We start from the raw sequence: 12,993 nt of genomic DNA, 5'->3' as shown, positions 1-12,993 counted from the left end.
AAACATTCACAAAGTGATGTCTGCACCAGGAAATCTGGTCTCTACTCTTATCAATATTGCAGTAGATCTGCAGTACATAGCAGCCTGATGAGGCACTGACACTCTTTACAGAAAAGCATTACACACACACACACACACACACACACACACACACACACACACACACACACACACACACACACACACACACACACACACACACACACACACACACACACACACACACAGGTCAGCAGTATTAGACAATTAGTAAATTGAAGTGTTGCTGCTGACAGCCCTTGTCCCATTGAGTCAATAAGCCTGTGTGCTGTTCACATTTAAAGACACATTTTCTGTTCTTTTTTATCGAGGAAGCTGACAGAGCCTCAGTCTCATGGTGAGAATAATAAATGTACCATTTATTTACTTGCCTCTCAGCTATAAACCAAATGTGCCATGTTGAGGTCCACTGCAAGTGACGATGTGCTGGAGGCGTTGGTAAAGAGTGACTCAACCAAATATTTCTCAGAATAACCCATGTAGGCGTAATTAGGGATAACATTACACATCCATAATTGCATTGTTTATGTGTCCTTTACAGTCAGTGTAAATGTCTACCCACTTAATCAGGGTTCTGGAAAATGACGTTGAATAATAAGAATCTAGTTTTTTTTCAGTCTTCATCGGATGCACCTCCCATTAGATACTGTGAATAACATTTGAAACACTTTCAAGAGGCTAAAAACAGTTTTGATTGTTCCTCAAATGTCATTGTCACATCCGTGTTCATTAAAAGGATTGCTCAATCCAGTACATTGGTGTGAAAGTCCAGGTTAAGTTAAATAGCATGAAACAGCAAAGCTAAGAGGATAAGGATGATCACATTGTCTTATTTTCACATCTCAATAACATTTTGTTGTTTACTTTTAAGTCCAAAATCCCCCACACTTAAGCTTATTCTGTATTTCATAAAAGGTGACAGCCATGAGTTTCATTACAAACAACCTGATTGTCCATTATGACCCACACCAAGCCACAAGCAAGGTGTCTGATGTGCATGCTTTCCCTGTGAAAGCCCTCAAGTTCAATTTGAAAGGGTGCCCTTGTCTGTGCCATCACGCTTGAAATTGTCAGAAACCTTCTCTTGTTGTTGTTGTTGTTGTTGTTGTTGTTGTTGTTGCTGCTGCGCGTTTTAGATAAAAATCGGGGAACACATGTTTGCCCTGCAGCTGGGCAAATTAGGACTGCAGATGTAAGAAATCACCACTAAGCTTGTGTGCTCCTTGTGCTCTGTATCGATAAATAAATGGCCATAGGCTCACAGAAACCTAAGGTCACTTTTCTTATTTATACTTGTTTTCTTTTCCCATTAGTCCTGTAGAATTTAATAATTACAAAATATTATATATTTTACATTAAACTGTCTGTATTCTTATTTAGGAGTTAAATCTCAACTGTTCTCCTGCTTCCCTCTGTCAGTTTTATAAAGAGTGTATAGCCTACATTTCTTCAATGATTCTGCACCGCCTGTGCCCCAGCATTATCCATAATTCAATGTGATCTGGAGATAAAACTTTGTAATCAAAATCGAAGTGTAAAGCAGTCAAGTATTGAGTGATGCCTCTATTCCATGTCCTGTTTTCATCCCACACCATGTAAAAATGTATGCGTGTATCTGCTGAAAGCTGTGATTTCACAGTCCAAGTTGCCTGTTTGGCACACTGTGGCTGTAAAAGAGTGTCTCTCAGTTCTGAACTTCATGCTGGAATTTCCACAGTTCAACATTTTTTTAAGACAGCCCTTTGAGTGTTCGGAAATGGAAATTATTGATTTTTATATGCTTTTTTAGTCCATGTCCTATACAGGGGATATGTATGCTAAAAGAAAGTACCCTTGGTGCTACTACACAGTATCTTTTTGAAGGCCTTTCTGAAGTCTTTGTTGAAAATGGTGTAGATGACTGGGTTGAGTGAGGAGTTGCAGTAACCGATCCAAAAAAAAAACGTAAAGAGTGGACCAGGGATGGCACATGTCTCTGGACACACTGCCTGCAGAGAGTAGGAGAAGAAGAACGGGAACCAGCACACCACAAAGACACCGATTACCACCGCCAGAACAAATGTGAAACGCTTCTCTCTGTTAACCATCGCTTTACGCCTTGCTGCTCCAGGGTCGTTCTCTGTTTTTGACCTTCTCCCTGGCACCAGCCGAGCCCCCTTCGAAGTGGCGATCATGTCCCGGTAACGCTTGACCGAGGCCGGGGAGTGGACCCCCCCTCCTGCAGGTGATCCTGGCATGCTGGTGCTGCCTCGGCCTCCTCCATGGCTGTGCTCCATATCGCTGTCTGTGCTTGAGCTGTCACCATTGTTATTGTCAGCTTTTTTTCCTCCCTGCCGCTTGCCCTTCTTCCCCTTCTCTTTAGTCTTGGCAGGGGCAGACTGAGGCACAGAGGAGGGAGTTGAGGGGCCAAGAGGAGAAGCATCAAGGGAGGTTGTAACAGGGGTCATGGCTAGAGAAGGGGATGGAGGTTGCAGAAGATTATTGGAGCTGGGATTCTGGGAGGTTTGAGTCTCTCCTGGGGAAGGAGAAGGGGTGATGGCGAGGGTTGGGGGTCTGACATTGGATGTTTTGTTCGATGACGGGGGTGTGCTTTCTTCATCATCCCTCCCGTTGGCTTGTACATGTCGTGGAGGCTGACTTGGTGTAGCAGAGCCGACCCCATCCTTCCTGGGCTCTCCTGGTGGACAACGTGTTCTCTGTTTGGCAATTTGGTAGATTCTTATGTTGACCAGAATCATGATGAGGCATGGAGCAAAGAAGGAGCCGATGGTGGAGTAAAGGATGTACCAGCGTTCATCGTTCAGCCTGCACTGAGGTCCCCTCTCACTCCCCTCATCCCCTCCTTCGCTTTTGTTCAGTGAGAGCAAGGGAGGGAAAGAGATGACGGCAGAGATGAGCCACACCACCACAATAGCGGCTTTGATGCGTTTGGGAGTCCGCTGACGCCCGTAGGTAACCCTGGAGATTGACAGGAAGCGGTCCAGTGAGATGGCGCACAGGTGCACAATGGAGGAGGTGCAAAACAGCACATCCAGCGCCAGGTAGATCTCACACCATAGAGATTTGAAGTACCAGTAGCCAAGCAGTTCATTGGCCAGAGAAAAGGGGATGATGAGTGTGGCCACTAAAATGTCTGCAGCAGCCAGTGACACTAAAAACAGATTCTGCGGTCCTCGGAGAGACCGGCTGGTCAGGACAGCGATGATTACCATAATGTTCCCCACGATGGTAAAGAGGACCATCAAGGTTATAGCGGTGGCGAAGGCCGCCGTGGCTTCAGGTGAGTAAGGGGCGAGCTTCAGGATGCTCTGGTTGCAGGGCACGGAGGCTCCTGCGCTGCTCACACTGCTGTTCCAGCCGCTCAGCTCCATGGAGCAGCCGTTCTCCATAACCGAAGCCATGCTGGGATTAGCTTTCCAGGAGTCTTTTTTTGTTTGGTCACTGAATAAAATGTGTTTCCAAAACCGTTAATTGTTTTAATGATTGTGTCATAAGATTATCATACATTGTCTGTGCACAATACAATACTGTGTTTAGAATGTAAATAATATATTTGATTATAATACATTATAATTTGTGTATTTACCTCAGTTGCTCTCCTTGTGTCCCTGTGTTGTTTCCAAACGAGTGCTCCCTTGCATCCTCCACGGGATCTCTTCCAAGTCCATATTAAGCATACAAAACAGTTCTAGGCAATGCGGCAAGACACAGATCACGGTTTTTCAATTAAAAAGATTTGCCACTTTGTAAAACAGATTTCCTCCCACCCCCCCCCCAAAAAAAAATGGTGATGCTGATTGCTCTGCCCGAAAAACTAAAACTTCTTTAGTGCACGAAGTTTGATTCTTTTTTTCTTAGTGGGTTAATGACTGTCTTAACGATGAGGAGATTACATTTATAATAATGTAATTTAGATTCGAAAAAACGAGATCTCCGTGCGTCCTCGTTTTGGAGACGCGCGTATAACTTACAGTCGCATCTGAACAGCGAACACTGAATGGTTTAGATAAAGTGAAATACAGTTACTATGCAATATTTACAGTGATTTACTAATAAAAAGATAGCCTGCCTGATGGCAGCGTTTCAACTCGAACAACAGAAAGCTCAAAGTTAACCTCAAGCGCTCCAGCTTTGCGCATGAAGAAACATGAAGTCAAAACACGTTGTTCCTTCAGTAGTGAAATGATCCCCGGAGAGCAGCTTCAGTCTGTGAGTCTCAGGAGCTGTTTCTCGGTCCTTGGTGCTTCTGTCTCGTCAGAAGTTCACCGGGATACGAAGATACAGCTGTTCCGCTAGCGCACATCGCAGGCTTCCTCACAGAGGCGCAGCAGCATCTTCACTTGTGAACGGGACCTTACGAGGGAAATCTAATGAGTGAGGTGCCTCCCATCTCCCTCTAGCTCTTCTTTTTAGACCCGGTGATGTCATGGTGGAGCTGTGGGCGTCATGGGTTCCTTACTTTCTCTCTCCCTGTAGCCCCCCCCCCCCTATTTCCCTATCTCATAGCTCAGTGGTTCCCAACCTTTTTTCACGTTTATGGCCCCTAAACTGACACAAATTAGACCACGGACCCCCATTCGATAAGATTTTGAACCAGGGTCCCCCATCTGATAGGATTTTTGCTTTTAGATGTTTTATTACAGAAAGTGTATGACCAAAATAGTCATACATTCTGTCATTGTGTTACTTATGGATGGAATTATAGTGAAAATAAATGATTATCCTTTTTGCCAGGGACCCCCTGGAACCACCTCAAGGCCTCACTTTGGGAACCAATTGTAGTATAGCCTATACCCAAGAGTGACTCAACCAACGCAGTTATATTAGAAATGGCTTGTTGGGTGGCACTGCTTCGTTTAATTAACTCCACAGGACGCTGAGCTGATGCCATCTGCTTTGCAGTAAACATTTCATTCCAGGGCGCTGAACAAAGCTATTCAGTGATCATCATCATCATCATCATCATCATCATCATCATCATCATCATCATCATCATCTCCTTCAATGTGTGGAACAGCACATTTGGCTGATCAATGCTTTTCAATTAAAAAGCCTGTGTGATCTCTCCATCTTTAGACTTTGTTCTTTACACCAGTTTCGATGAAACCTCCAACACCTGCAGTCATTTAGGGCAAATAAACGTTTTCACTGCAGCAGCTGGAGGTCGAGTAAGTTACTGAAGGGCACTGATACTCCCGTTTTAGCTTCTCAACCTGGTCACAAGCCTGCTCTCTGATTTTTTTGTTAGGTTAGGTTAAAGGTAAGACCCATGTTTGACGGTGTACATACAGGCTGCAATACAGCTACAGTTTTGAGGCAGGGGTAAGATTTGTGCACAGTACATGCTGCTGTGATGTGTTTTATCATGGTCATCCGTGTCCTTAATAAAGATTGCTAGAATACCTTAAAGAAGGACTCACTCCCAGGTGTGAAGCAGTCATTACAACCATCACATAAACATTGCAGTGAAAGTGAATCATTTCCTTATGAAATATGGTCCAGTAAAATTATAAAGTCATGCTCAGCTATACCTCTCCCTCAAAACCGACTGGGTAAATGCACTGTGTTACCTTCCACCTCTGCTCATTGTACGAGCTGCAGGACAAGAGTGTACAGCTCTTCTGTTCTGCGCTCATGCATTTACGTCACTTGACTTCCATTTAAATTCCTCTGCACCCTGCAACACTTCCTCCCCCAAGAAGCACAGGCATCCACAGAACACCTCATGATCTGTTGCCTACCTGAGATCAAGTGCTCAATTGTTCAATTATCGAGTGAAACTTACGTCATGCTGCTGTTTTACTGAGCCATAAATAAAATAAAGCACAAACAAACAATACACACACACACACACACACACACACACACACACACACACACACACACACACACACACATTCACCAGCCTACACATGGACACAAACAATCTTATGAATGGTGTGTGGGTAGGAGGTCCTGTTTACTTGTTTTTGTAGTGCGTCCCCCACGCATTGCTGCTTTAATGAGAGAGAAACCCAGCTAGCCACCAATGGAATTACACTTGGGAGCCCTGCTCTCTGATTGTGTGACCTGAAGCAGCAGCCAATAATGGTTTGTACATTTTCCGCTCCACGCTACACATTCTAAATATAAAGGGAAAGCGAATACAGCTTTTACCGGGAGAGTGCACTCCAATCAAGTGTCTCTGTTTCCATGGGTGAACTGTGCTAAGTAACACGCTGAAAATGCATTCTGGGGGAGAGGGGTGTGTCACTGATGCCAAGGTTATAGAGACTGAGCAGCACACAGCGTTCAGTGCACAGTACATCGCTTCTGAATCGTTGTTGTGTAAGAGCATGTGGTATAGAAACATACACACACACACACACACACACACACACACACACACACACACACACACACACACACACACACACACACACAGTAAACAAATCTGGAGGAAATTCTCCCTTCATGGATCACGCCCAATGGATCAGTAACTCTTGCTTGAAATCCACACTGTACCTAGTCTGTTAAAAGGCATCCACTCTTTGAGAAAACTTTTTCCATTCAAAACACCTCCTGAAGTCTCTTGGTACGGGAAGATTTAACACAACTAAGAAGAAGTGTCAAGTGTGTTAAGAAAAATTGTCTTTAAGACTGTTTCCCAAATGAGTGCCAAATAACTGCAGGTCAGCAGTGTTGTGGTGGGAGTCTGTGCAAATTATGTTTCAGGTCCAAATCAATTATAGCATAGTATCTACCCTTTGGATGCTCTCAATTTTTTTTGACTTACTGGCTTGCTTCTGCCTCCTGTTTTTTGTGTGTGCATGCTCATGCATCTTTATGAGGACCAGTTTGCTTTTTTTAAATTGAGAGTTTGGAAACTAGGTACATTTTGGCCAGCAAAGGGGCTACGACTTTATTAAAAATTGGAATACAGTTTAGCTAACGTGAAGATACTGTTTAGGGTTAGGCATGTAGTTGTGATGTTAAAGGTTACCGTTGGGGACAAAGGCAGCTGTTCCAAACCTTTTTTGGCTTTTGAAGTATAGTCTACTTGCAACCCCTTATCACAGGTAGCATTTGACTATGAGTTGCAAGCATATCAACCAAATAGAGATTTTTTTTGGTTTTAGAGGCCTGAAGAGGTAAAATGACTCAGTATTTCACAATAAAAACAAAGATTGGAAAAATAAGTTTGAAAAAATATACATAGTAGAATATGTTTTCATTTTATTTCCCATCTGTTCATATTCTTGTGACTCTTCCACTGGACTCATTGGAATACATCCTATCAGTGAGTGCCCTCAGCGGTACAGTGTGAGAGTGTGTGTAACCTGCTTGCAATTACATGGAGCTCTCCCAGATGGTCACACAGTCATTTGCCTTACTGCATTTGTAATGACAACTGCTGCTTGTGTGTGCGCACGTGTGCGTGTGTGTGTGTGTGTGTGTGTGTGTGTGTGTGTGTTGTATCACCATATTATAATTCCCCCAGCTAAAAATATTATTAGCAATTTTCTCTTAATGGGATTTCTTGCTGAAATTGAGTGACACAATCTTCAGCTGTGAATAGCAAATATTGTTGTTTGTGATCTCTGTGCAAATGCCTAACCTTTTCTTTTTGTACATACAGTACAGGCAAATGCACACACAAACACATTTACACACACCAAAGGGAGGTACTGCCACAGCCTAATGTAATATGCTTGATCCTGACACTACTTCAATGTGGACGCAGAGTGTGAGTAATGGTTTGAGTCTGTTTTCATTAAGGAGCCTGACTGACTGACAGAGAAGGAGCTGAATGCAGCAAACGAGATGAGAAAGACATTCAGATGTAAGGAGGAAGAGTCTGTTTCCAGTGATAGATAAATGACCAAGTGAGATGATACCAAAAGTCATTTAAATGTGTTAATAGACAACCCTGCATTAGGAAACAGCACAGATAGGAAGTGTGTGTGTGTGTGTGTGTGTGTGTGTGTGTGTGTGTGTGTGTGTGTGTGTGAGAGAGAGAGATGTGTACATGTGGCCTTTCTGCGTTATCTTCATAATAAAAAGGCTGCCACAGTTAATAAACAGTCTACTGGTGCCATCTGCTGGATATTTTTTAATTACCTTTCTGGTCTTTTCAAAAGTTGTCACTAGAGAGCATCACTGTCTCACTACAAACTAATATCCAATGCTTGTCGAAGCTGGTTAGGTGTTAATACAGCAGTGGTGGAGGTGGTATTCAGATCCTTTACTTACTGTAAAAATACTAATACCACACTGTAAAAATACAAGTAAGAGTCCTGCATTGAAAATGTTACTTAAGTAAAAGTATGTAAGGAAAATGTAAAGTACTCAAAGCAAAAGTACCTAATGCAGAAAAATATCCCCTGTTGGCGATTCATTTTCCATCAATCAAATAATTGATAAATCAACTAATTGCTTGAGCTGTAGATGTGTATTCTGTTGGGTAGCTTAAAGTAAGTAGTAACTAAAGCTGTCAGTTTTTAATTGTAGTAAAGTACAAATTACAATATTCCTTCTGAAATGTAGTAAAGTAGAGGTAGAAAGCAACATGAAAAGAAAGGACTCAAGTACTCAAATTTGTAGGCTACTTAAGTACAGTAACTTGAGTAACTATTCTTAGTTGCATCCCACCACTGTACATGTAGTCATTTTTCTTTTGAAACTACCTGCAGTGGTGGAAGAAGTACGCCAATCCTGTACTTTAAATATACCCGTACAATAATGTAAAACTACCCCAAGTAAGTCCTGTATTCAATATCCTTCTGTAAAAGTATTATCAGCACAGTGTACTTAAAGTAATACAAGTGTAATTGCACTGAAATATGATTGTATATTGCATTATTAGATTTTTCATTGTGATGCATGAATGTGTACGCAACTGAAGGCTACGCTTAATGGAAATATCCATTCAAATTTGTTAGATTTTATGCATGTACTTCAATTGATGTAAACCGACTGTGAAAGTGAGAGTTTCAGCTGAAGTGAAGTCTTGATCAAACTCCAAGTTTTTTTTCTTCTGCTCTCTGTCTGGAAAACTATGGCTAATGGAAGGAAGAAACCAAGTATAACAGTTATGCTCGTGTACATTTTGGGCAATGGATACTTGCAAATGAGAGGACGTAGTTTATTTTAGCTATGGCTATGACAAGAGTGTGGCTGGCATAATTTGCATCAAGGGATGAGGTTAGTGGTGGTAGCTAATCTTGAATGCACTATTAGTGGTAGTTCTTTGTCATCTCTGCCAAGTTGACTGCATTTTGTTTATGCTGTTTGTCATACAAGATGTTATAACAATTTAATATTCAAAATGGTGAGACCTTTACCCATGATAACATAAGGTAACTGTGCCTGATATTCTTGTGACCTATGGTTACTCGGACAAACAGCTGTTGACATGTTTGAACGTAGATTGACGTGGATATGATAATAGTTAAGCTGGAAGCTTGCAAAATGAGGAACCACTATTTGGTCAAACTAAAGCCACATGCATTATGTAACAAGAATGTATTGTTGGCATGCTTATGGGGTTACAAGTCTATGTGAGTAGTTCTTTAGTCGACTTTCTAAACTTTGTGATTATAAATGTCCGCTACGGCTTTCAGCTCTTTTGAAAGTGTATTGTTGAAAAGAAATCTTTGTGACGAACGTCCAAAGTTTTTCTAGCAAGTTGAGGAAGTGGATGTGAAATTTAGGTCAGTGATTATTGAGGTAAAAAAGTAGCCTAGACATATAGACGCAGCCTAGCGGCAGCAAATGTAATGTGTATCTGGCTTGTCAGAATAGTAGTCAAAAAGGACTTCAGACTGTAAAACCCATTCTTTGTGGATAATCCTCCAAAACACTCAGCAATGCAAATTTTTAATACCTTCTGGTTTAGCAAGAGCAGCAAGATCAGTGTGTGAACTTATGAATTTGTATTGTGGACTATATATTTTCTGCATCTTTTAGGATATAAGAAGGAAGGAACGAAATAAGGATATTATGCATGATTAAACAGACTCAGTCTGTTCTCCAGCATGTTTTTATTTTAGTGGAAAAAAACAGCAGGAATCAGCCAAACTTTAAAGTGCGGTAATGGACAGTAATAATGCTACACTGTCATAACAACTGTTAAAATAAATAAAAACAAAAATTCTATTACATACATAAAAAAACAACTTCTTCCAGCTTGAGTTTACCAAGTGTCATATATCTCAGGATACAGAATGCAATGACACCAACAGTGGTTAGTGCATTTTTTGTATAAAGTAGACAATACAACTTGAGGTTCATCCAGTATTGCCTTAAGTAGTTAACACAGTGTTGTCTCATAAAAAGACCTGTCATGTCACAGTGGTCGTAAATGTGAAGGAATGACCTCCAGTTTGAAAATAAGACAGTCCTTGCAAAGATCAGGCACATAAGTCAAACAAAATAACACACACACACACACACACACACACACACACACACACACACACACACACACACACACACACACACACACACACACACACACACACACCCCTTGAATATAACATGTCAGGGGAATTACCTCATAGCTGCTCCAACTTGCTGGCTCACAATAACAATTGTTCATAACAAGTTTATATTATACTGTAGGAGTTCAGATCCACTGGCCATGTGATGCCAGCAGCACAATTAGCTTTTCTCTGATTGTACAAAGCATATACTTCTGAAATGTACTAGTTCCAATAGTACATACAAGTGCTGATAATGGCTGATAAAGTCAATGCCTGCAAGAGGCAGGAGAATTAATTGAAAAGAATGCGACCTGTGGTCTTCATCCATGGCAGAGCACGTCAGTCTCAAACTGCAGCAGCTGTCCCATGAAGGCCAGGTTGGGGGAGATGACCTGACGCCGCTGCTTCACAAAGTCAAAGGCCTCATCCAGCTTGACGCGCTGCGTGTGCATGAGGTAGGCCAGACATATGGTGGCAGAGCGGGAGATACCTGCCTGGCAATGCACCAGCACCCGACCACCACTCTGCTTCACTGAGTCTGTAGGCGGAGAGTTGAAAAAGACGAGACGGGAAGAGGAAGAGGAAGAGAGATCAGCATATTGCGCTTCATTTCACATCAGTTTTTTTTTTACATCATAGAGAATGTTTCACAAGTAGAAATACAAAGAAAGCTTTAAACTGAATGAGTGAAGAAACAAACAACCTAGAAATAAAAATGCAGTCACTATTCACCATTATTGAAGTTATAAATCCACCTCTGTCTCCTACTGAACTAAACTTTACAATGTAAAAGGGATCAAAACGGGCAAAAGAAAATAATAAGATGTTAATACATTTCTCTTCTGCATCAGATGATTACACTGTTGGTCCATAAATCTAAGCTACAGAATGGATTATGGTGTACAACCTGCTTAGAGAAATGTTTTGGATATTTCATGTTTCATCAAGAGTGTAAAAACATGACTCACTCAACTAAGAGGAGACTAATTCACTGTGTGTTCGGTGGGTCTACTGTCTTTGTTACATAACAGTGAGCAAATGATGACTGAAGTTCGATCTTAAGGTTACACTTTCCACAGATTGGGAGCTCTGGATGTTTAGGGGAGAAACTCACCGATGAAGGCGATGGCTGTGGAGAAGCAGGATCTGATGTCAGCAGCTAGGCTGTCCTCCACAGTGAGCCGCAGGTACTGAAACTCCCCCTCATAGAAGTTAGGGCATGTGGAGGAAACGTTGAGCACAGCTGTGATGCCTGCAGCTGCGAGGGTCTCTCTGCGGGAGGAGTGGATGGCACTGCCCAAAAACAGGAAGGGCAGCAGCTCCACTGGACCACCCTGCAATTTACAAATTCAAGACAGAGTCCATGTTTAAAACCAAGAATAATAACTAAGCAGTTTGGTCTTTTTATGCTATCATATATGTTTTTTTTCATTTGAACTCTTTAATGTTAAGTTGTAAAGGTTTATCTTACCTGATCATATGCTGGTGTCCTCCGACCTGTCACTACTGGCTCTGGTTCCACTGCAGAGAGGTGATTGCTGGCTGAGCTGTAACAGAGCTCTGGACAGGCCTCTGAAAATCCCTTGAATCCACCTAAATGGAGGTCACACAGTATTAGCTATATATATATATATATATAAGCTATGGGCCTATGATTTAAATTGCAAGTTCATCAAGTTTGTTTATCCTTTAGGTTTGATTATGGAGATTAAACAAGTTACACTCTTACATAAAAAAAAATACTTATATTAGCTCAGCTTACATATGATCAGTGCATAGGTTGGCCCATTAGTAAACACATAAGTAGCTCATGTTTTGAGTTTTTGAAGTAAAAAAACTTCAAAAACTCAAATTCAACAGCCTGAAAGGACACATTTTGGTGCATCAACGTAGATTGAAAAAGTCTAATTACCTTGCAGAAAGCAGATCTGCGTCTGAACTTCGTTTTGCAGGGCGGTGAGCAGCATATGGGCCACGCTCTCTGCCTTCAGCTCGGCCACGGAGCGGCTGCTCTCATCCACCACCACCACCGGGGAGAACTCCCCGCGCCGCAGCCGGCCCAGGAGCGCCTTGTCCGGGATGAGCCACTCCAGAGCCACCACCGAGCTCTTGGATCTACGACGCAGCATTGAGTTCCAGTTGACGTTTCGGGACTCGCAAATGTGCGTAAAAGAAAAATCGAGGAAGGGTCTGCAGTCAAGCACCACACAGCCAGCAGAGGTGTACTGTTCCCGGGGGGTCCTGAGTATGTGAGACAGCTCATTGCCACTTATTTCCAAAGGCTCACTGCTTGAAGTCATGGCTGAAAAAAAGTCTATTTAAAACAAGTTCAAACTAATAAATAATAAGCAAGGCCTATTTGTTTTTAACGACTAAAATAGGCTCTCATAGAATAAAAAAGATTTTTTTTTCTGTGCGAATTTTAAGATAATAAAGAACTTTTGGAGATGATTTTAAAATCTACTGTAAATATATCTAGAGAGTACTGTAG

At 41.9% G+C, this 12,993-nt stretch overlaps 2 protein-coding genes across 2 annotated transcripts; both read right to left on the bottom strand.

Moving 5' to 3' along the window:
- Positions 1 to 280: 280 nt before the first annotated feature.
- On the bottom strand, positions 281 to 3,466 carry adra2b (adrenoceptor alpha 2B). The gene has a single exon (XM_078249762.1). The coding sequence runs from the start codon at positions 3,438 to 3,440 to the stop codon at positions 1,857 to 1,859; it is 1,584 nt and encodes a 527-aa protein (XP_078105888.1). The 5' UTR covers positions 3,441 to 3,466; the 3' UTR covers positions 281 to 1,856.
- A 6,578-nt stretch (positions 3,467 to 10,044) lies between these two features.
- Positions 10,045 to 12,976, bottom strand: dusp2 (dual specificity phosphatase 2). Its single transcript, XM_078251080.1, has 4 exons — positions 12,415 to 12,976; positions 11,974 to 12,095; positions 11,617 to 11,836; positions 10,045 to 11,040 (listed from the first exon to the last, which is right to left on the bottom strand). The coding sequence occupies exons 1-4, from the start codon at positions 12,800 to 12,802 to the stop codon at positions 10,823 to 10,825; spliced, it is 948 nt and encodes a 315-aa protein (XP_078107206.1). The 5' UTR covers positions 12,803 to 12,976; the 3' UTR covers positions 10,045 to 10,822.
- Between the last annotated feature and the right edge of the window lie 17 nt (positions 12,977 to 12,993).

Source organism: Sander vitreus, chromosome 5 (assembly GCF_031162955.1).
Source record: "Sander vitreus isolate 19-12246 chromosome 5, sanVit1, whole genome shotgun sequence".
NCBI lineage: Eukaryota > Metazoa > Chordata > Actinopteri > Perciformes > Percidae > Sander > Sander vitreus.
This window is presented reverse-complemented; position numbering and strand designations above follow the sequence as displayed.

Coding starts and splice junctions, on each gene's coding strand:
- dusp2 (XM_078251080.1), bottom strand. CDS start 12,802: ATGACTTCAAGCAGTGAGCCTTTGGAAATAAGTGGCAATGAGCTGTCT. Junction 11,837..11,973: donor GGACACCAGCATATGATCAG/GTAAGATAAACC, acceptor TGTAAATTGCAG/GGTGGTCCAGTGGAGCTGCT. Junction 11,041..11,616: donor CACAGCCATCGCCTTCATCG/GTGAGTTTCTCC, acceptor CTCCGCCTACAG/ACTCAGTGAAGCAGAGTGGT.
- adra2b (XM_078249762.1), bottom strand. CDS start 3,440: ATGGCTTCGGTTATGGAGAACGGCTGCTCCATGGAGCTGAGCGGCTGG.